At 48.3% G+C, this 22,464-nt stretch overlaps 1 protein-coding gene across 1 annotated transcript in view; it reads right to left on the minus strand.

The window, feature by feature from the left end:
- Positions 1-22,464, minus strand: part of CUX2 (cut like homeobox 2) — a 231,915-nt gene that overhangs the window by 39,152 nt on the left and 170,299 nt on the right. The window contains exons 5-7 of the mRNA XM_055323281.1: positions 22,077-22,155; positions 3,442-3,576; positions 380-503 (exon numbers count right to left, since the gene is read on the minus strand). Coding sequence (XP_055179256.1) covers positions 380-503; positions 3,442-3,576; positions 22,077-22,155 — 338 coding nt within the window. The remainder of the gene's footprint in view (positions 1-379; positions 504-3,441; positions 3,577-22,076; positions 22,156-22,464) is intronic.

Here is a 22,464-nt window from a genome sequence, read left to right on the forward strand (position 1 = left end):
TCAAGACTGCAGCTCTGACTCCTGCCTGACTCCTGCAGCTTCCAGCCTGCTGGCTGGCTCTACCAATTCAGACTTGTCAGCCCCAATTGTGTGAACTAGGTCCTTAAAATACATGTCTTAAGTAAAATAAAAAATCCTTTTCATTTTATTTCTCTGGGGAACCCTGACCAATACACCACCGTTAGCCCCATTTTCCAGCTGGGAAAACTGAAGCTCAGACAGGTGATGTGACCTGCCCAGGGCTGGCCACTGAGTTGCTGAGGTGTGGCTGGAAACCAGGCCTGCATTTCTATCTCCAACCTGCACTAGATTTTCTGAAGGTCCCACCACCTCCCAGCCAGGTGAGGCAGCAGGGGCCCGCCTGTTCCTCCCCACTCACTTTTGTTTCTCCGCCTCATTTCTCTGCAGCAAAGTTTCTGTCAGGAGGGCTTTGCTGGGAATGCCCGGGAGGCGGCTCCCCTCGGTCAGCGTGGGCCCTGCCGGAGACGTCCCCTCTCTCTGCTCTAGAGGGAGAAAAAGAGGGAAAACCACCTATCGCTGGAAGTGGCGTGGCAGCCAGAGCTGCCTTCTACAGACCGGATGGATTGGTAGTGCTGGGACAAGAATTCATTTCCCAAACTCAGGAGGTAGAGAGAGGGCATCCGGAGAGACCTGCCATCACCACTGTCAGTTGGGTTGTTGCGTCGGAGCAGGGGGGCGTGTGTGAACAAGCATCAAGTTCCCATGGTGCCAGCCTCAGGCAGCATGCCCAGGGGCTGCCTTTGCCCTCTGGGATCTGTTCCTGCCTCCTCAGCCTTTTTACTTTTTTAAGAGTCATGGCAAAATATACATAAAAGCATACAATTCAGCGACATTTAGTACATTCACAGCATTGTGCCACTGTTAGCACTAGCTCCAGAACACTGTCACAACCCCAAAAGGAAGCCCGTCCGACACTCCTTCCCCACCCCCACCCCTCAATTCCTTGGCAACCACCAAGGATCTGCATGTTCTGGATATTTCGTATCGTTGAAATCATACATAATAGATGTCCCTTTGTGTCTGGCTTCTTTCACTTAGCAAAATGTTTTTGAAGTTCATTCAAGTTGTAACATGGATCAGACCGTCACTTGTTTTTATAGTTAAGTAATATTCCATTTCATGGCTATGCCGCATTTTGTCTTCCCATTCATCTGTTGACAGTTGTCTTGATTGTTTCCACCTTTGGCTGTTGTGGACAGTACTACTGGGAACCTTTGTGTACATGTTTTTGTCTGAGTACCTGCTCTCAGCTCTCCGGAGTAGACAGCTCGGAGTGAAATTGCTAGGTCATGGGCTAACTGCAGGTTTTAACTCCCCTCCCCATAGGTGATGGCAGACACTCAGATGCTCAGTCACAGCTCACCTTACCTCCAGGGCCCTGAGGCAGGGCCCACATCAGGTCCACCTTTGCAAGCCTGTGGTGGCTCCTTCAGAGGATCAGTGTGTGTGCCTTTGGCACTCAATTTGTCATGGGGAGAAAAGGTGCTCAGGGACCAGCCATCGAAGGTGAATGTCTCAAGAATTCAAAAATCTGGGTTCCCGACCTTGGGTCTGACTGACTTGGTTAAGTTCTGTGCTGGTTGTTAAGGTCCTGTGGTGAGCCTGGCACAGCAGGGTGAATGCAGGGCTGGGCAGTCTGCAGAGTCCCTTGAGGGCCTGGCAGAGTGTTCAGGGCCTGGCTCATTCTCACACACACACACAGACACACACATGCACTGGGAAGGTTCCAGGGGCTGAGGCCACAGCAGCGAACAAACAAACAAGGTTTGACCATCAAGATACCCAGCAACAAGTGTCCTCACAGAGAGACACAGCCCAGGTCCAAGGTCAAGACCCTTGGTTTGAATCCCTGCTTGGCTGCCTGCTACCTCTGAGATTCAGTTTCCCTGTTTGTAAAATGGGGCCAGTGACACCTCAGAAGGTTTATATGAGGAGACAGTGGGATACAGTGTGAAAGGCACATGGCACAGAGCAAATGCTCTGAAGATGCGGTTCCCGCAACCACTATTATTCTGATAGAGGGAAGTTCAAACCCTAAAGGGACCTCAGAGGCTTCACAGAGCCATCTACATATAAGTTGGTTTGTCAGGGAGGCTGGAAGGGCATTCTGGGTATAGGAACCAAGCTGGCAGTGTCAACATAAATCTTCCCCAGAAGACTGCCCAGGACCAGGCATAGACTAGGTACTCTCTAGGCACCAGGAGGGAAGGAGGGACCTGAGAAATGGGGAGTGGGCCAGAGCAGTCAAACTTTGATTTGGCAGGCCTCAGCCCATTATCTCCAAGACTCCAGGAGGTAGACCAGGGGTCTGCACTGATATGATAGCCCTTAGGCCAAATTTGGCCCACCACTTGTTTTGTCTATTGGAACACGGTCACACCCACTCACTTACCTATGTTCTATGGCTTTTTTCCACACAAAGTTGAGTAGCTATGATAGGAAATGTGTGGCCTGCAAAGCCTGAAATATTTACTCTCTGGCCCTTTACGAAAAAAAAAAAAAGATTATCTTGCTGACCTTTGAGGTAAATCTCTACCTTAATTCCTTAGGCAAGTATCTCTTCCCCTCTTCTCTGCTTAATTCCCCCCACCCCCACCCCAAAGCCTTTCTTACCACCTGAAATACCATATATTTAACATTTATTGGTGACAGTCAGCCTTTCCCTCTAGAAGATTTTTATGTTTTGCCCCTGACAATGTCACCAGTGAGTATGACAGTGCCTGGCTCAATGAACACCCAAGAGCTTTCACATGCGTATTTGCTCTTCCCCATGGAGACCTGCTACCTTACCTGCCAAAGGTAACCACCATGCTGAGTTTTGTTCATCATTCTCTTGCTTTTAAACATTTTTATCATATGTATATCTGAACTATATTTTTAGCTCTCCCAGTTTCTTGACTTGCCTCATTTGATGCTGAGACAGTGCTGTGTTCACCACATCTGTTTCCCTCCCCTCTTGGGCATATAGTCAGGCTACCCTTCCCAGGCTCCTTTGCAGCCAGGTGTGGCCATATGATTGAGTTTTGGTCAATGGGATGTGGCTGGAAGTGATGTGTGCTGCTTCTAAGCCTGGACCCATAAACCTCTGTATCCCCCACATTTCTTCTCTGCCTGTTGGCCAGTTTTAACAGTCACTGTCACACTGCATGTCATGTGCCCAAAATGGCAGGATTGCCACAGCTTGGGTGCATAAGTGACTGCAGGGAGCATGCCCTGCAACTTCCTACTCCTTAAATATATTAAGCTTCTGGGATTTGGGGTTGGTTTGTTTCAGCAGTGGTGTACCATAACCCATCCTACATCTAAAATGATAAAGTCGAGTTCCTTACCCCCACCTCTCCAAAGGTGGCCAAGATTGGCTGCTAGAGATCCACAGCCCATTTGTTTACTACAGATGTCCTGCGAAGGCCTTATAAGTACCTTTGGGGCCAAGGAGCTCGGGATGCCTCTTCCAGGAAGTGTGGATGTCTCGCCGCGGCTGCCCGCTGGGGTCGAAGCTGGAGGGCTGCAGTCTGTCGTCTAGGCTGCGCGTCGCTTCAAACACAGGCACGGGGTCTGCACACACAGAGACAGGAGCACAAGAGCGGTGGGGGCCCTAGGCGCTGAGGGCTGCCCAGGCTGAGGCTGCAGGGCCTGGTGGGTCCCTCTGCAGGGGCTGGAGGGAATCATTCACAAGAGCCTTCTAGAGTTGCTCTGATGGCTTAGAGAGCAACATGGAATTTCTGCTTTATGAGGGAACAGCCTTCTTTAGGAACCTGTTCAGGGGAGCATGTGCCATCCCCATGGGTGTGGATGTCTTGCCTACCCGGGAATAATAATCACAATAATAACTGTCACAATAATGGCATTTTCTGGATTCTATGGTGCCATCTGTGGTGGCCATGAGACTGTGTCTTGTATGTCTCCAACCACAGGAGGTGTCACTAAACAAAGACCTTGCTTTGAAAGCCACTGCTCCGAGGCCAGCCCGCCCCTGGCCTTCCCAGACAGGCCTGCAGGCAGTAGCTGGGGAAGTGACAGACTCCCGAGGGACACAGGACTGCTCTAAGGACCAGTGACGTCCCCAAGGCCTCCCCAGCACTCTACAGATGGCCCAGACTAAGCCGTCTGGATGCTTCTACCAGTTCCTTGCCTCTCATTCCTCTGAGGTCTCTCCCACCCCCCTCCGTATTTTCCTTGCCCCATGTTTCCTCAGTTCTATGTATCTAATCCTCCTTGGGGTGCTTCTCAATGGACCTGGACCAACACCCCGTCATTTGCTATGTGGGTGGTCAATTTTTTAAAAAATATTTTATTTATTTATTTGAGAGAGAGAATATGAGGGAGAAGCAGACTCCCCACTGAGCAGGGAGCCTGATGTGGGGCTCGATCCGAGGATCCTGGGATCATGACCTGATCTGAAGGCAGATGTTCAACCAACTGAGCCACTGAGGCGCCCCATGTGTGGCTGATTAGATAATGGCTTTTCTGGGGGTGAAATACATTCCTGGATGTAAGATACCTCCCAATTTCTCAACAGCTAAAAGATGAGGAATGTGAAGGTCCTTCCACCTGGAATTCTGTCCCCCCTCCCCATCATCTAGTAAGTGCTTCCTCTTCCTTCAGATCTAGATTCCGGCAGTTCTTCCCGGTGACTTTCCCCAACTCTCCACCATGGGCAGGTACTAAGGACACCCGGATGGTGCCAGAGGTTGGTATGACCTCTTTTAGGTTACAAAGCTGCTCATTGGAATGGGTTCCATCCCCTGGAGGCTGGCTTGGATTCAATTCCTTTTCACAGATGAGGAAACCAGCTCAGAGAAGCCAAGTGATTTACTGAAGGCTGGAGGTGAGGTTCAGGTCTGGATCTCTTTCTCACATGCCACAAAGGCTTCCTGTCCCAGAGGTGTAGACACTTACACCCCAGCAGCCCAGGTGGGTGTTCATGGGGGCCCCGGAAGGCCAGGGCCTCCTTGCTCAAGACTAAGGGCTCTGGGTCTGTCTGGTCCACAGTCCTTTCAAATGCACTGGAGCCCTCTCTCTCTTGCTGGTCCCTCTCCTGGAGTCTCTTGCCACCATCCACTTGGTGACTGCGGTCTGCTAGGGGACAGACGGATTGAGAGCAAGGATCTTGGGTCCTGGTCTAATCTATACTTGCTTTTCAGGATTGCTGTGTGACTCTGGCAAGCAACTCTACCTCTCTGTACCTAACCATAAAAGTACCAACCTCAGAGGTCTGGGATGAGGATCCACACACAAAAAGTGCCTGGCGTTTGGTCACTTTGGAACAAATGGAAGCCCAGGCTATTCCTTTTGAGCTCCAGTCCCTGGCTTTCTCTGAGTTCCTCAAATGCACCTTCCTACCCTGGAGCCTTTGTATGGGCAAGAGCCACTGCCAGGAACACCCTGTCTTCTCTTCTAACTTCTTTCAGCTAGTTAATGCTTAATCATCTTTCATATTGCAACTCAAATGCCACTTCTTCCAGGAAGCCTGCCTTGACTAGTCAGTCATTCCTCTGATTTGGGTCTCCCAGCTGCTGGCACCTTTCCTTTACAGCACTCATTGTACTTAGAATTTTCATTGATTGGCAAGTCTACCTAATTAACACCCACTGGACTGCAAACTCCACAAGGCAGGGCTGGGATTGCATCTGTTTTTGCTCCCCATCGGACCCTTTGGGGGAGAATGAAGTTCTACATACAACCTGACGCAATAAACATCTGCTGATGGAAGAAATGGGCCAGTGCCTACATACACAGGAGCCTTCAGGTCCGGCTGGAACAAGGTCGCCTCTGCGTTTTATCCCTCTCCTCCTGTCTGTTTGTTTAGGTGGTGGGAGGCTCTGACAATGGGCGTTTGTGCCGAGGTAAGCAGGTGCACGGGAACGCTGCCGTCTTTCCTCTGTCAGCACTCCCCCCACGCCCCGTCATTAGGCAGGGCCTGCTCAGCAGGGTATGCCATTATGTCTCCCCGGGCTGATGTAATTATACATTGACATAATTAACCCAGCAAGCGCATTAGGCAGGCCAGCTAAAAATTCATCTATAATTATTTGTTGTGTGCATGCTAATGAGTCCATCTGCACTGCCTTTGTACAACACGGACAAATTAATTTACAAGTCTGGATTTTTTAATAAGTTCAAGGAAACGCTTCCTATTGTGTCCTGGTTTTTCAGAAAGGAAGAGAAAGGCCACGAGCACTTGCTGGGGTCAGGGAAGTTAGATAAACATGGGAGGGTGCAGCTCGGAGTGGGCCATGGAGGGCTCATTCTGGTTCCAAGGAGGTGGAAAAGATCCAGCTCATGGCTTCGGGACTGGCTGGCCAAGAGCCCATCTAAGCCAAATGATTACACTTGGGTGATAAAGGGTATCATCCATCCTAGTTCCAGGGACTGATGCTTCACTCTGCTCTGAGCCCCGTGGGCTACTCCTTGCTGCCCAGTGCACTCTGGCTAGGGGGAGCTGCCCTCAGGTGGGCCTCTGGAGAGGCTGAAGGAGCAGGGCTGGCTGGATCCCCCGCTCGATACATGTTCAGTGATACCAAGCCTCCCGTTTTATGCCTTGGTTTGCTGGCACAGGATAGAACATAGTGGTTAAGCTCACAGAAGCTGAAGCCCAGGTCTGGATCCAAATGCTAAGGAGCCATGAGCCTCGTTTTCCTGCTAATACAGTGGGAGAAGTACAATTGTTTCTAATTCCCAGGAATTATTATTGGGAAGCTTATTGGAAAATAGGGCCGAGTGTGTAGAGTGTGGTTGTGATACCTGGATGAAAGAAGGTAGATAGAGATTTGCACGGTGCTGGGTGCATAGCTGGGATTGGGAAGTGTGATAAGGCTGCCATCACCTGAGGGGAGGCAGCATACCTGGTCTTGTGGTGACCTGGAGTCCAGCTGTCTGCTTGGTGATGATCTGTGCTGTCTTGGGACCAGATATGGTCTCATATATTCTCATCAGTCCCCAGGAGATCCAGAATCCAATAATCCTGCCTTGAACTCGGGGACCCAAATATTCCAGCCTGGAACGTCCTCTTGGAGAGGGGCTTAGAGGGTCCAGCACTCCCTACCTTAGGGCACATAGGGGGAAAAGTGGGGTCGTGTGACTTCCCTGAAGTCTATTAATAAGTTGGCGAGACAACTTCTTCCCATATTTCCTTCCTGGTTCCCTGATTTGAGGGGGAAAGCGGCAGGTATTCAGGTAACTTGGCCAAAGTCAGGCTGTGACAAAATCTAACAACTAAAGCACTTTACCTGAGTTAGGATTCCTACCATCTTCACCACAGCAGTATGAGGTAGGTACTGTTGTGTTCCTATTTTATAGGTGGGGAAACTGAGGCATAAGGGGAAGAATGAAGTCATTTACCCAAGGTGAGGCCCAGGAAGGTCAATGTTGCTATTCTCCATCTTCCAGACAAGAAAATGAAGGCCCAGAGAAGAGATGTCATGTGCCGAAGGTCATCTACTCAAAAGTGGCAGAGGTGGGATTCGAACATAGGGTGCCAGGTGATTCTTTGCAGGAAGCCAAGCTGCCTAGAGGCAGGGCATGGGAATTTTTTACTATTAGGCCAGAAGCATGAGACTGACGGTTCTGTTCTTGGCCTTGCTGTTGGCTTGCTGTGCGGCTTTAGACAAAGCACTAGACCTCTCTGGGCTCTTGGTCCAAATTCCTATTACATGTATATCAACACTGGATGTCAGTAAGATAGGGCTGGAGTCCTGCCAAAGTGAGTGTTTTTGGCCCTGGGCCTATCCCTTAGAGCTGGGATGCTTGGCAGAAAAATTATATTAAACACCTTCACAGGTTAGCTTGACACAAGAGGTGTGAATGTTGTGAATTCCTAAACCACCCTCAGACAAAGGGAGAGGAGGCTGGGCTGGGAGGGTCAATTCCCTGCTGTGACATCTACAGAGAAAGTTGCTCAAGCTCTGTGTGTCCCTGTTTCTCCATCAGTAAAATGGGCACAATGGGACATACTACATGGGTGGTACAGGGAGTCCATGGGCATGCTGAGCCTCATAACGGTTCCTGGCACCCAGCAGACTCTGAGTGAGTGTCGCCCTTATGGCTATGACTTGTGGCAGCCATGGAAACCTCCTGCAAGAAGCCAGTGGCACACCACGTGCTTCCCATGTAGGGTAGTGTCAGCTCAGAGGCCATGCTTGCCTGGGGCTGCTCCTAGCCCAACTTAGCATGGTAGAGGTTGTAGAGCTGGGCCATTCCTGATGATGCGGGACAAAGCAACCCCCGTATCATGGGCTGAACTGTGTCTCTCCAAATGCATGTGTGAAAGCCCGAAGCCCCTGATGTGGTTGTGTTTGGAAACAGGGCCTCTGAAGAGGTAATTAAGGTGAAGTGAGGACACAGGTTAAGGTTCTAATCCCATAGGACCGGTGTCCTTCTATGAGGAGGAAGACAACACAGCTCGCTCTCTCCCTGCACGTGCACAGAGGAAAGGCCACATGAAGACAGCACAGGCAGCCATCTGCAAGCCGGGTGGAGTTCTCATCAGAAACCAGCCCTGCTGGCACCTTGGTCTTGGACTTCAACCTCCACCACTATGAGAAAGAAATTTCTGATGTGTAGGCCACCTGGTCTGTGGTGTTGTTAGAACAGTCTGAGCAGCCTGGGACACTTTGCTCGGGTATGTCACCCTCGCAGGGACTTTCTCAGAGCTGCACTGAAGTCTGAGGGTCCTCCCACCAAAGATTCTTCCTCCCCTCACCTCTAGGCTCGGACCAGCATTGTCATCTAAAGGCTCTCCCTGCCTCTTCCTCTCCCTCTCCTTCATCCTTCATGGGCATTTCTCCCAAAAAACCTCTTGCTTGTCTAATACCATCTTGGCATCTGTCTGCTTCCATAGGACCAAAACCAACACATGACTCCTCTTTCTCCTCTTGGACTCAGTTTTCCCATCTGTAAAATGGGGACAGCCATAGTGTCTCCCCTTGGAGCTGCTACTAGGATCCAGAATCTGTGGATGTGAAACCCATGGTGTGGTGCTGGCACTTTCTAGTGAGGAGTCTGGAGTGGGCAGAGCTCACAGGGGGCCTACAAATCCATGTACAGGCTTCACTCAGTACGTTTGTTGAACACCTGTGGGGGGCCACGGTGGCGCCTTGTCTGGGTGGAACTGACATCCCAATCAGGTGATACAGATGATACGGGATTTGTCCTAAGGGCAGTGGGAACTGCCTTGTTCTATTTTGCCTTTTGCAAAGGCTCTTCAGGTTGTTGTGTGAAAAATGAGCTGTAGAGGGAGCCAGAAGGGAGGCTACTGGGGCTGTCCAAGCAAGCGCTGGGGGGTCAGGGAGGTAGCAGAAGCGGAGACAGTGCTCAGATTGCAGAGGTAGACCCGAAGAACTGATGGGGCTTGGTGTCCTAAGGTGAATAGTGTTCCCCCAAATTCAGTCCATCCAGAACTTTGGAACTTGATCATATTTAGATACAGGGTCTTTGCAGAAGATCAAGTTAAGATGAGGTAAACCGGATTGGGGTTGGCTAATCCAATGACTAGTGTCCTTACGAGAAAAGGAGATGGCACAGAGAGACACACAGAGAGGTCCCTGCAAAGATGGAGGTGGATTCAAGTGATGCATCTGCCACAAAGGATGGCTGGCCACCCCCAGAGGTGGGAGAAAGTACTGGAACAGTTCTCCCTTGGAGTTTCCAGAAGGAACCGACCCTGCCAACACTTCGATTTTGGACTTCCGGCCTGAACTGAGAAACTGAGAAAATAAATTTCTATGGTTTCAAACTACCTAGTTTACGGTAATTTGATATGGCAGCCTCAGAAAACTAATACACCATATTCTAGAGGACACGAGTCCACAGCTCTATTGACAGAGCTGTGCTTTCCCCCATTCGCTCCACGCCTTCCTCCTAGCTTCTGGTGTTGCTGGCAATCCTTGGTGTTCCTTGGCCTGTAGTTTCTTGGCTTTGGCTTTATTATCATATGGACTTCTCTGTGTGTCTCTCTCCTCTTCTAAGGACACCAGCATAATGAATTAGGGCCCACTCGATGACTTCTTATCCTGATTAAATCTGTACCTCTTTCTAGGGGGATCCCTGGATGGCTAAGTGGTTTGGTGCCTGCCTTTGGCCCAGGGCGTGGCCCTGGAGTCTCAGGATCAAGTCCCACATCGGGCTAGCCTGTTTCTCCCTCTGCCTGTGTCTCTGCCTCTCTCTCTCTCTGAATGAATAAATAAAATATTTTTTTTTTAAAAGACAAGACCCTCTTTCTAAATAAGGATACCAGAGGTTAGGACATTCATGGGTACCAGAGATTAGGAACTCCATATATCTTTTTGGGGCACACAATTCAAACCATACCATGTGATAACTGTGCGGATACCAACTGTGAGAGGCAGGGCTGAGGAGCTGCCAAGACTCCAAGTCCCACAGGAACAAAGTCCTCACTCAAGTCTAATTTACTTCCCTCCTGCTGCACCCATCTCACCTGGCATCCAGGCAACAGGCCTGTTGTGTAAGAGAAAGCACAGGTCCTGGGCTCTCACTCTCCTGCATTTTTTTCCTCTGCAACTACTGAGGCATCAGGCCATGTGTTGAGTAGGGTCCCTGCTCTGAAAAGTACACAGCAATGATGGTCTCTTACTTCCCCAGGCATTTTCAACCCTTTATTTCCTCCCCGTTGGTGCAGTGTGGGAATTCTTAGATTTTACAGTATGTGGGAAACTCATTTCTTCTCACTTCCCCTATTTGGGAGAAATCCACGGAGCCCTGAGCTACATTGCCAGGGGCTGAGTTAGGGAGGAACAACATTACTAGCATCCAGACCACTGGAAGATTTGCCAAATCACACGTAGGTAAAATGTTCGGCTGTGGTGGCTGGCAAATCCAAGTGTTTCCTGCTTACTTTGTCCAACAGCATTATTTGATCCATCAGCTAAATGTCACTGGCTGCTCTTACAAATACAAATTGAAAGAGAGAGAAGTGACAACAGATCTTTAAAATGTTTGGAAGAGGTTTTGCAGAGAACCTGACAGTCACAGGGATGGGGGGCATCTTGTGTAGTTCTTTAGGCTTCCCTTTCCCTGTGGGGCCCTGCTCTGGCCTTTCACATAGTAGGTGCTCAGTAAACATGGATCGTGTTAAGCTTCTAAGTCTGATCATTTCTTACAGCAACAATAGGAAGCAAATACAGACCCTCATACTGTCATTTATTCATCAGTACCTTTTTACTGAGCACCTACTATGTGCCAGACACCATTACTTCAGCTGCCAAATATTTTCTGAGCATCTGCTGCGTGCCAGGGAGATGAAGGTAGAGGCCTCAGAGGTAGAGCAGTGAAAAGGAATTTCTGCCTTCCTGGGGTTGACACTCTAGAGAGGAGAGATGGATAAAGGACAAATAACAAGGGCAGTAAGGGGGTAGGGAAGAAGAAGAACACAGGGTCAGGGCAGAGAGTGACCTGGCATGTGTGGTGTGGGGGGGGAATGCTGCTCCTGGAGGCAGGCTGGTCAAGGAAAGCTTCTTGGAGGAGGTGACATTGGAACAGAGCCTTGAAGGAGACGAGGGAGCCAGTAGGGGGAGAGAGAGAAGAATCTAGACATAGGTAGCACCAGGAGGAACAGCCCCCATCAGATCAAGAAACAGTGGTGGACCCTTGTGGCCAGCTGCCCACCACCTGCCCCAGTTACTGTCCCCAAAACACAACTTGGCTCAATCTTCACAATCGACCTATTTTACAGATGAGAATGTGGGGCTGAAAGAGGCTGGCAATGTCTGGGCAATTCTGGTGCCAGCTTCACCTCCCTTCCCTATAGGCTGGTCTGGGTGCTGCTGCTGAGGGGGAAGTTGGGTTCAGAGCAGGCTCTGGCCCTCTAAACACTAGTTTTTGGTCTTCATTCTCAAAACTCCAGCTACCATCAATCCTGGAGCAGGTGGGCACCCACATCTGGGAAGCTAGGGCATGGGATAGATAAGACTCTCATCCAGTGTCCTGAGCCAAAAGCTCCGGGGAACTTACATTTTTCACTCCCACCCCAACATATGCATGATACTCTGCACATATTCACATCTCATTTAATCATCAAAACAATTAAATCATGTGAGAGATGGTTATAGCCCCATCTTCCAGATGAGAAAACTGAAGCCTAGCAAAGGAAAGCCATTTGTTCAAGGTCACCAACCTAGAAAAAGGCAGACCTGGTTTGAACCCAGTATAGCCCAAATGCCAGACCCTGGCATACTCACTTCACAACTTCTGCTGTATCCACCTGCCCCTAAAAGATTACCAACTTGACATTTGTCCTTACATGACTTCACTTAAAAATATTTTAAAGGAATATTTTGTTACATTATTGTAAACAGATAATTGGGATCCTGTATCATAAATAGAAGGTGCTTTAAATCATAAAAATAGGGGGCGCCTGGGTGGCTCAGTTGGTTAAATATCTGCTTTTGGCTCAGGTCATGATCTTGGGGTCCTGGGATCGAGCCTTACTTGGGGCTCCCTGCTCAGCGGGAAGTCTGCTTCTTCCTCTCCCTCTGCCCTCTCCCCTCCTTGTGCTCTCTCTCAAATAAATAAATAAAATCTTTAAAAAACCCCATAAAAATAAACACGAAGAGGGGATGCGTGGCTGGCTCAGTTGGAAAAGCATGCAACTCTGGACCTCGGGGTTGTGAGTTCAAGTCCCATGTTTGGTGAAAATTAATGTTATTAAGTTCTAGTTAGACTCTGTTGCTACCCAAAAAACTATAAGCTTGAGGCTGGCTGGCTCTCCCTTGGCTAAAAAGGGAGACTCACAGGTATTCTATAGGTGTTTAAGATACTCTAGCTCCTTCCTGAAACTTTATCTAGAAGTAAATAGAAAGAGGACACCTGGCACACAATGTGTTCCAAGTTTCAGTGTTGTGCCAGGTAGAGCGAGGCTGTTTCCTACGTCAGGTGCCCCCCCCCCTTGGGGGAAAATGCTGGGTCCCACCAAGCCCCCACTCTCCAAAGTGACCCATGTCCCCACTCTGGTGCCTGGCAAGCCTCCTATCCTGCTGTCAGGAGTAGTGACACAGAACATCCCTACAACTCCTCGTCCGGAGCCGGGGAGCCCGCCGTTCTGCGGGGCGCAGCACTTCCATCGGAGACCTTTCAGCCAAGACACACAGCTGCCCAGGGCTGTGAGCAGGACTCCTCACTTCACTCCTGACAGTCAGTATGCAGAGGAGGGCAGTGGCAGTGGGAATCAAATGGCCTTAGATCCAACCCGAATGAAAAACCCCCAAACGGGATCCCACATCAGAAATGTTTGACGACAGCAAATCTTTTGGATGAATCAAGTACGCTGGCAGACACAGAAGATCTAACACGAACCATCCGAGGTGGCGGGTACTGACGGGAGTGCAGGGAGGGGAAGAGTGTCAAGAAGCAGAGTGCCTTTGTCTTACAGCCATCAACCTGCTCTTTATGCATAAACTGCTTAATAAAATGACTAATTCATTTTGGTTACATTGGACCTACCCCTTAGAGAGTACTGCCAACGGAAATGTAATATATTAATACCGCGCCAGGCTTTACAAAGGCCCTGTCTGAGGAGACGGGTCAAACATTACCTATTCCATCTTCCACCACTAGCTGATGCTGTTGGTGTTTTTTCAGAAAGTATCTATGGGGTTGGGGCGGGGAGCCGGGGAGCTAGGAAAAGCTGTCTCATTCCTCCCACTGTGTCCATCTGAAGGAAAGTGGCATTCAGAGCTTTTTTAGGAAAGCTAGAGCCGTGAAGGCTGTCCGAGAGGCTGTTTAGAAACACATATATGCAGAAGTATGCGTGCGCCCCTCCAAAATATCTTTGAGACAGAAGCCTTCTCCCATCTGGGCCCAGGCTCCGGGCGCCTGCATGGGTGGGAGGCTCGGGCTATTGACAGCATCATCGAGACTAACTCTGATCTTTTAATCTTAACTTTTTGATAGCAGATGGGGTGTGGGGCCCTTACACACAGCGTGAGCCATGTGTCCGCCCACCCGCTCTTCTCTCCATTGCCAGGGCCGGCTGCTCTGGGGGTATTCTGGCTTCAGTAGAGGCAGAGGGGCCGGAGAAGGTCTTCCTTCTTGGCACGGGATGGTGGTGGCACTACAACAACACCAACATAGCTGCAGCGACTATTTGCTGAGCACTTACTAGGTGCTAGACACTCAGAAGGACTTTTCCATCCTTCACCACGATCACTCCTTTCAGAGGTACCAGGAGGTAAGTGTGCTTTTCCAGAACAGGAAACAGGCTGAGAGGTAGAACCAGTCACTCAGAGTCACCCAGCCAGGGAGCACCAGAACCAGGATTCAAAGTCATGTCCATTTCAGTAAAAATAAAGTTCCCATATACTGAGTTTCACAGAAAGTTCCAGGCAGGCAGGGACAGTGTGTGTGTTTCTGTTTGTTTGTTTGTTTTTGTTTTTTTGCACCCACCTCTGCCCAGTAACAGTGTGTTTTGCTAAAATTCATGCTCCTGGTGGTGAGCGGAGCGTTCGGAGGACAGGAGTTGCTCAGTATTTATCTAATGAATTGCATGGGGATACTACTCCATACCAAGCACCATGCTAAATGTTCTCCATTCTCACTAAATCCACCCAATTGATTTATAATTAGGTAAGATTATCATCCTATTTTAGAAATGGAGAAACTGAGAAGCGGCAAAGTGAAGTATGATATGGGAAGGCACAATGGCAGAAGGGGGACTTGCCCTACTCTGTAGGAGGGTCTTTTGGCCTGGAGTCCTCCTAGTGTTCCTTCCAGCTTCACTCTGCTCCCTGAATTTCAAGCTCTGTGACCGTTTCCCCTCAACCAAAGTACCAGGCTTTGGAGCCCTGGGCCGGGAGAAGGAGGAGCTCTTGGCTAGTGGGGGTTAACTAGTTTCTCTTCTGGGTAACACACCTGCATTTCGTTTCAGCCAAGGGCTCATCTTCTTAGTCTAGAACCTCTCAACTGGCAACAAAGCCCCTCAGATGTTTCTCATTCTTTTTGGAAGCCCAACCTCCCATGGTTTTGTCCAATTCCTTGTAATTTTTAAATTAAGCCTGCATGTAGGTTAGGGGCCAGGGGTCAAGATTCAGGCTTTACCATCTTTCTGCTGTGTGACCTTGGGCAAGTGACTTATCTCTCTGAGCCTATATTTTCTCAGCTGCACAGAAGGACAGCTTGTCTACCATCAAGGGGGCTGTGGGGATCATGAACTCATTTCTGGGAAAGGGCCAAGTGCGCTGCCTGTCACACAAGAAGCACCCCCACAAACAGCGCCACGAGGATGGTGGCTTATGTTTTAGAACCAAGTACAAAGGCTGCCTTCTCTGAAGCACCCCCTCTGGCTGTCTAGACTTGGTGTTCTGGCCATCTGTCTTTGGGTCATGTTGTCCTTGCCGGATGCAGAGTCTCTGAGGGCAGAGGAAGGCTCAAGCTTGCCTTCCCATGGGGCTCAGCACTAAGCAGGTGCTCAGAATGAACTGATGAAAAGTCACCATTAACATGCCTGTCTTTCCTTCTAAAAAGCAACAGCTGTGCATTGAGCAACTACTGGGTACCAGCATCGTGTCAGATGCTTTCATTTAATCTTCCTCCAGCCCTTAGCCACCACGATTAGTGAAAATGAGACAAATGGCTGCAGTGAGAGAGCACTTCTGGTGGGGGACGTGGCAAGGGTCAATGGTGGGGTAATACCTTCTAAAGTTAAGGTATTTGGGAAAATCTGGCCTTGTTTCCTACAGGATCAACTAAGCAGAGGCATATTCAGGGAGAAAGGGACGGAAGTGAGAGCAAACAGAAACCCGAGTTTCTCACCACACTAAAATCCTCTTTTCTGTATTTGTGAAGGTGGCTTATCCACTAGATGGCAGTAGAACTAGTCATTTGGGACAAACGCAAAGCTAAATGCTTAACCTCCCTCACTACTTCCATCAACATATACTTAAGATGGTTCAAAGATTCATATTTTTAAAAACTAGGGTTACAAAGTACTAAAAAGCCCCTATAACTTTCAAGAAATAAGGGGTTTTAAAAAATATGACATGAATCCAGAAGCCATGAAAAGCCAAGTTTTGTTAAGAATTCCCACTTTCTGCAAATATTTTTTGAATGCTTGCTGTGTACCATATACAAGAGACATTATAAACAAAAGGCAAACTAGGGGAGAAGATATGAGACATGATTACCAGGACAAAGGTTATTCCTAAAATACAATGTCTATAAATCAATAAGAAAAGATGGGCTACAGACACGTGAACCAGGGATTCACAAAAGAATATGAGTAGTTCATAACATATGAAAAGATATTTAGTGTAACAATGAGTACAAAATAAATCAACAAGGAGAAAAAATATTCTTATTCTTTCTAATCACTGATCCTAGGTTTGGGGCCAATGCATGGCTACAATCTGTTTTCCTTCCCAAGGTTTCTTCCTTGTCCTCTGAACTACAGTACAGTACCAATAAGCTGTTTATTCCTGAGCACCCTAAATGCCCAATGTTGGAGAAGGGGTCCAGCAAATTACAGCATAGTCACACAAGAGACCATTATACACGATGAACCAAAAGTTACTCAGGATTTTTAATCACACAGGGATATACGTACGCTCATGTTGGGTAAAAGGAAGGATGATTCAAAATGGCACAAGCAGAATGAACCACCGTTTTGAAAACGTACATAGGGAGAAGATCAGAAAGAAAAACAGTGTTCCCACTGCTTCTCTGGCAGAGTTTTCCTTCCTTCTTTTCACTTTTCTGTATTTTCTGAAGTTGGCAGCATGCATATGTGACTTTTATAATTGGGGAGAAAAAAATTAAGACCCAACACACCGTAAAGTATTTTCCTATTCCAGACTCAGTAATAACCCTGTTGCCTAAACTGCTCATCACCCCATGTCCTCGATAACTGGCAGAACCTTGTAAGATCAACAGCAAACGCTTGTGATCCATGTAACTTATACTCTGATGTCAGCTTTGCGGTGGGGTGCTGGTTATTAGACCCTGCCAAGTGCTTTTGCACCTAGTTTAGTGAATCTTCATGTCAAATGATGAGTACAATCTATTCTTATACCTCTGCTAAAGACATAGAAATCAGAGCTCAGAGAGGTTGGAGCCCTTGCCCAAGGTCACACAGCTCAAAAGCACCAAACGGAGAGTCCTACCCCACTGGGTCTGACTCTGCAGCCGAGCACCTAAGCTGACCAGCCTTGCCTCCTGAAAGAAGAAGCAAGGAGAGTAATGCCTGTCAGGAGTTGTCATCTCTTGCACTGGATTTTTAAAAACCAAAGTAAAGCAGAAAAAACGTTTTGGGGGCACTCACCTCTCTTCTTATCTCTTCAGCAGTGCTCCTCTGCCTGCCCTCTCACTTGCTCTCTCCTTGTTTCCTTTTCTTCTTTTCTTTTCCTTTCTTTTTCTTTCTTTCTTTCTTTCTTTCTTTCTTTCTTTCTTTCTTTCTTTCTTTCTTTCTTTCTTTCTTTCTTTCTCTCTCTCTCTCTCTCTCTCTCTTTCTTTCTTTCTTTTCTTCTCTCTCTCTCTCTCTTTCTTTTTTTCCCCTTTTACTTTTAACTAATCACTCAGTTAACAAGTTAGCTTTGTGAAGCTTGGGTCGGTACCTAGTGACTGTGAGCGCGATAAAGAAATCAGCCGCCACCGATACAGAAGTCAGAAAGGTTTAAATCAAATCATCCTCCACAACAATGACATTAATTATGCTTTTAACACGTTTTACTGCTTTTTTTTCTCACTTCACGCCACATCTGTGTGAACAATATCCAAAAGATTTACGGTTTTCTTTCGTAATTACAGACATACAGGCTGCACACTTATCAAAATACTTGCTGAGCAATCACGCCATATCGCATTCTCTGCCAAAGATTTGTGTTGGCAGCAGTCATTCAAAACAAAAATGTTGAATCAGGACTTGTGTGGCTTTGGAGGGGGGTGGAAAGTATTTCGACAAATAATTTGCCTGTCAAGAAATATAAAAACAGGAGAGTGTGCATCCTAGCAAATTTTCCAGGAGTGTTATTTTCCTGGAGGGGGTTGGAGCAGAGCGTGTGTGTCCGGGGGGTGGGGGTGGGGGGAGAGTGCGCAGGGAAGCTCTGAGCACCAAAAACACATCTGACATTTGGTTCTTGTGTCTGAGGATAAAATTTAATGAGAACAAAAATATGTCTTCCTAATTCCCCTAAGAAATCATTAAAACATTTTGTTATTCTTAAATGTCTTGAAAATGAATTAGAGCCCCTAAAGGGGCCGTTCGAAGGGTATGTCTTCATCAGTTAAGGCTCCTTGTTCTCCAACTCAGTGACAGCTAGGGACGTACGTCTCCCCCGCCTCGCCATTTCTGGGGAGCAGAGCTGGAAAATCAGATGCGTGGAGTAAGCACCAGACTTGGAATGACCCTTTGGGGAGAGGGGCAGGAGGGCATGAGGACCTTCTGGAAAGCTCTGCACCAGTCTTGGGAACTCTCACAGACCGTGGCTGGAACGCTGGCCCTGGCAGTGAGTTAACGGCCCTGTCTCCATAAAGATGAAGGTTTCACAGTGAATCCCAGAATGAATGACTCTCCCTAGCAGGAGCAGGAACCTCTTCTCACCCTCAAGCACTAGGCTTGCTGGAGCTCCCCTAGGTTTGCCACAAGCAGTGATTATTCCAGCGATGATCTAGCCACCTCTGCCACAGTAATGCAAGCTCCCTGAGGGCTGGGTTTGTGTCTGCTGTTTGCAGGCTTACGGCTAGGTTCTCAGTGTCTAGCAAGTGCCAGGCACACAGCAGGCACTTAATAAATGCTATCTGAGTAAATAAACACATGACACGTAGAGGGCTCCAGTTGAAAGAGCACCTTTTCATTCAAATAACCCTTCCCCTTCTGCATCTGAGTCTTATTTCTAATTCATTCAACAATTATTAGGTGCTTACTGTGTACCAGGTTCTGGGTTTCCAAATTCAGTATGACTCAGTCCCAGGCTTAGAGAATTTCACTTCTAGGGAAGCCAGACACATACATGAAGACGAAAGTAGCTCAGTATCCAATTTATACAAGAAGAGGCTGAGGCTTAGGAGGTAAATTAGTTCATCTGCAGTCACCCAGGGAGTAAGTGGTCCAAGTAGGATTCCAACCTGAGTAGAACCCTGCGCCTGGAAACGCAAGCCAGGTTCAGTGCTGCCCCCTGGTGCTACAAGGGATGTACACTGGGTCCAGAGGAGGATCCTTGTGTGGGGACTCCTAGGAGACATCTCTGGGGTCTCTTATGGGTTACTCTCCAATGTCATTTGTTGCTGAGCCTGTGGGGCCTTAAGGATTGGAAAATGATAGTAAATAAGAGGGCTTATTTTACTAATTTTTTTTTTCCCAGATGCCTCTGATGAGAGTAGAGACATAAGCAAAGTACCTGCCAGGAGTGGGACCTCTCAGCCACATGCCTGGTGTGGTCCTCAGTGAGGGTGACAACAGCCAGGGCTGCAGACATGGCCATCTCTGCCTCATGCCCAGGGCCATGTTCTCATGGTGGGCATAGAGCCCCAAGGGCTGTACTGTCTGACCCCAGTCATTCTCACTGCCAAAACATCCTCACTGAGGAGACGCACACAGCGTGCTGCCCTCTTGGGAGTGAGGAACCAGTGGGCAGGATCAGGGCAAAGAGGATGGAGTTTGCATACCCCTCCTCAGTGGGCTGAATGGTGGCCCCCAAACAGATATGTCCTAATGCCTGGAGCCTGTGAATGTGACCTCATTTGGGAAAAGGATCTTTGCAGATGTAATTAAGTTAAGGATTTTTAGAGAAGATCATCCTGGATTATCTGGGTGGGCCCTACATTCAATGACTAGTGCCCTTTTAATAGAAAAAAAGCTTTGGAGATTTGGAACCCAGACATATGGAGGAAGGGCCATGCAAAGACACAGCAAAGATTGGGGTGATGTGGCCACAAGGCAAGGAACACCTGGAGCCACAAGAAGCTGGAAGGTGTAAGGAAGGACCCTCCCCTCGAGTTTTCAGAGGGAGCACAGCCCTGTAGATACCTCAGTTTCAGATTTCTGGCCTCCAGAACTCTGAGACAATAAATGTCTGTTATTTGAAGTCCCCAGTTTGTGGTAACTTGTTACAGGAGCTCCAGGAAATAGACAAGGTCTCCTTTGTGCAGCCAAGTTGTGGCAGAGAGCAGACGCTCGGGATGTATATGTTCACTGTGCTGAGACATGAGCCCCCAGTGCTCCTGGCTGTGAGACCTCAGGTGTCAGACTTGACCTCTGGGTATGCCAGTGAAGGGGACTGGGGGGCCTGTCCTCCCAGGGCTGTAACACGCAGAGGGTAGAACCACCTTTATACCAGGGGAGTGCTTTTTAAACTGACATGTTCACAGAGCTCGGGGAGCTTGCCTCTTCCAGTTCTGGTGGCCTCAGGCATTCCTTGGCTTGTGGCCACATCACTTCAACCTGTGCCTGTCTTCACATGGTCTTCCCTGGGTCTATGTCCTCTCTTCTTCTTACAAGGACACTAGTCATTGGATTTAGGGTCCACCCTGTATCCGGATGGTCTCATCTCGAGATCCTTTAGTAATTACATCTGCAAAGACTCTGCTTCCAAAGAAGATCATATTCCAAGGTGCACAGTGGACAAACATTTTGGGAGAACACAATTCAAGCCACTCTGTTTGCTCAAGACAGATGGAATGAGGGAATTGCCCACCCACAAACACAAACATTCCACAAACCACTCGACATGGAGTAGAAATGATGTTGACTTCTCCATGGCCTGGCTTAGCTGGGATTTCATTTTCTTCTTCATAAGCCCCCAGCCTCAATCATCCAATAGCACTGATTCCTGCGGCTGTGTGAAGGGCCCAGAAAGGACTGGGAGGCTGCCTAGGTGGAGGGAGTTTGCACAGAGGGTCCCTTCCCAGCCCTACCACTTAAATAAATCACTTACACCTCTCTGGGCTCCTTCTCTTTTTGATTCAAAAAATGAGAAGATGGCAGAGGATGGGCCATTTTGGAAAAGGGAAACTTTTTTACAGAAATGAATCTACATATCTTAGGTGTACAGCTGAATGAATGTTTTCAAACTGTATAATCCACACCAAGATCAAGAAATAGCATCTCCGGCCCCCCGAGGCCCCTCCTGGGAACTACTGCCCCCTCCAAGAGAAACCACTGTCTTGACTTCTAACAGTACAGGTTAATTTTTTTTTTAGTCAAGGTGAAATTCTTAGAACCTATAATTTAGCATTTTAAAGCGAACAGTTCAGGGGGAGCTGACACATTCATGAAGTTGTGCAACCACCACCTCTATCTAGTTCCAGAGCATTTTTATCTCCCCAAAAGGAGATCCTGCACCCATTAGCAGTCACTGCCCCCCCCCCGGTCCTGCCCCAGCCCCGGGTAACCACCAATCTGATATGTCTTTTTACATTTGCCTAGTTTGGACATTCCATATAAGTGGAATCTTATACTATGTGACCTCTGTGTCTGGCTTCTTTCACTCCGCATCATGTTTTTGAGGCACATCCGTATTGTAGCAGGTTCAGTGCATCATATTCCATTATACCATATTTTCTTTATCCATCCACTGATGGACATTTGGGTTGTTTTCCCCTTTTGGGCATTGTGAACAGTGCCGGCAGATTATTTTTGCCTGTCTTCATATTTTATGTAAACAGAGTCACATAAGGATGTGTTCTTCTGGGTTGAGGTTAGCTATGCCATGTTGGGGAAACATTTGAAAGCTTTCCTCCAGCACCCTCAGCTGGCAGAGAGCACTGGGCACCATCTGTCCTTTGTGGCAATGGGATGGGGGTTCTGGCAGACAAGACACTTGGCTCCCCAAGAAGGTCCAGGTGGGAGATCTTGCCTGGAGCCCCCCAAAGCTCTCTGGCTAACACTGGAAGGTGGTGGGGGAGGATAGAGGAACTGTGTGGGGACATGTTACATAAGACCGGGTGTGGACCCTCTCACCCCTCCACAACTCCCACCTGTGGAGGGCCCAGCCTTGCCCAAGGGTCTTGGCTTGTCCCTAGATCCCACTGAGGGGAGACCCCTGTTTGACGACCTAACAGCTGGCTGTTCCTTGTTGTTAATTATTCAATTATGGAATCCAAATGTATCTTACCTGGTGCTTCAATTAATTGCTTGTAAACACTCAGGAAAGCTGCCTCGGCCTCCTGACTTCTCTTACTAAGGGCCACCACCTTCAAAGACAAGAGAGAGAGAGTCATATGTAACCATGGCGTCTGAGTCTACAAAGCAATATGCTCATTTTTGATGTGTGCAAACATGGGATCAGAAGTATGGAGTTAGAAAGTCCAAGTTCAATTCCTGGCTCCACCATATTCCAGTTGAGTGGCCTTGGGTATATCATTGGCCCTCTCTGACCCTTAGTTTCCTCATCTGGAAAATGGAGGAAAAACAGAACCTACCTCCTGGGCCTCTTAAGGGGGCTGAATGAAGCTGCATGTAAATGCTTAGCACAGCGCCTGACACAGAGTAGGTTGCTAGCA

Source organism: Nyctereutes procyonoides, unplaced genomic scaffold (assembly GCF_905146905.1).
Source record: "Nyctereutes procyonoides isolate TBG_1078 unplaced genomic scaffold, NYPRO_anot_genome, whole genome shotgun sequence".
NCBI lineage: Eukaryota > Metazoa > Chordata > Mammalia > Carnivora > Canidae > Nyctereutes > Nyctereutes procyonoides.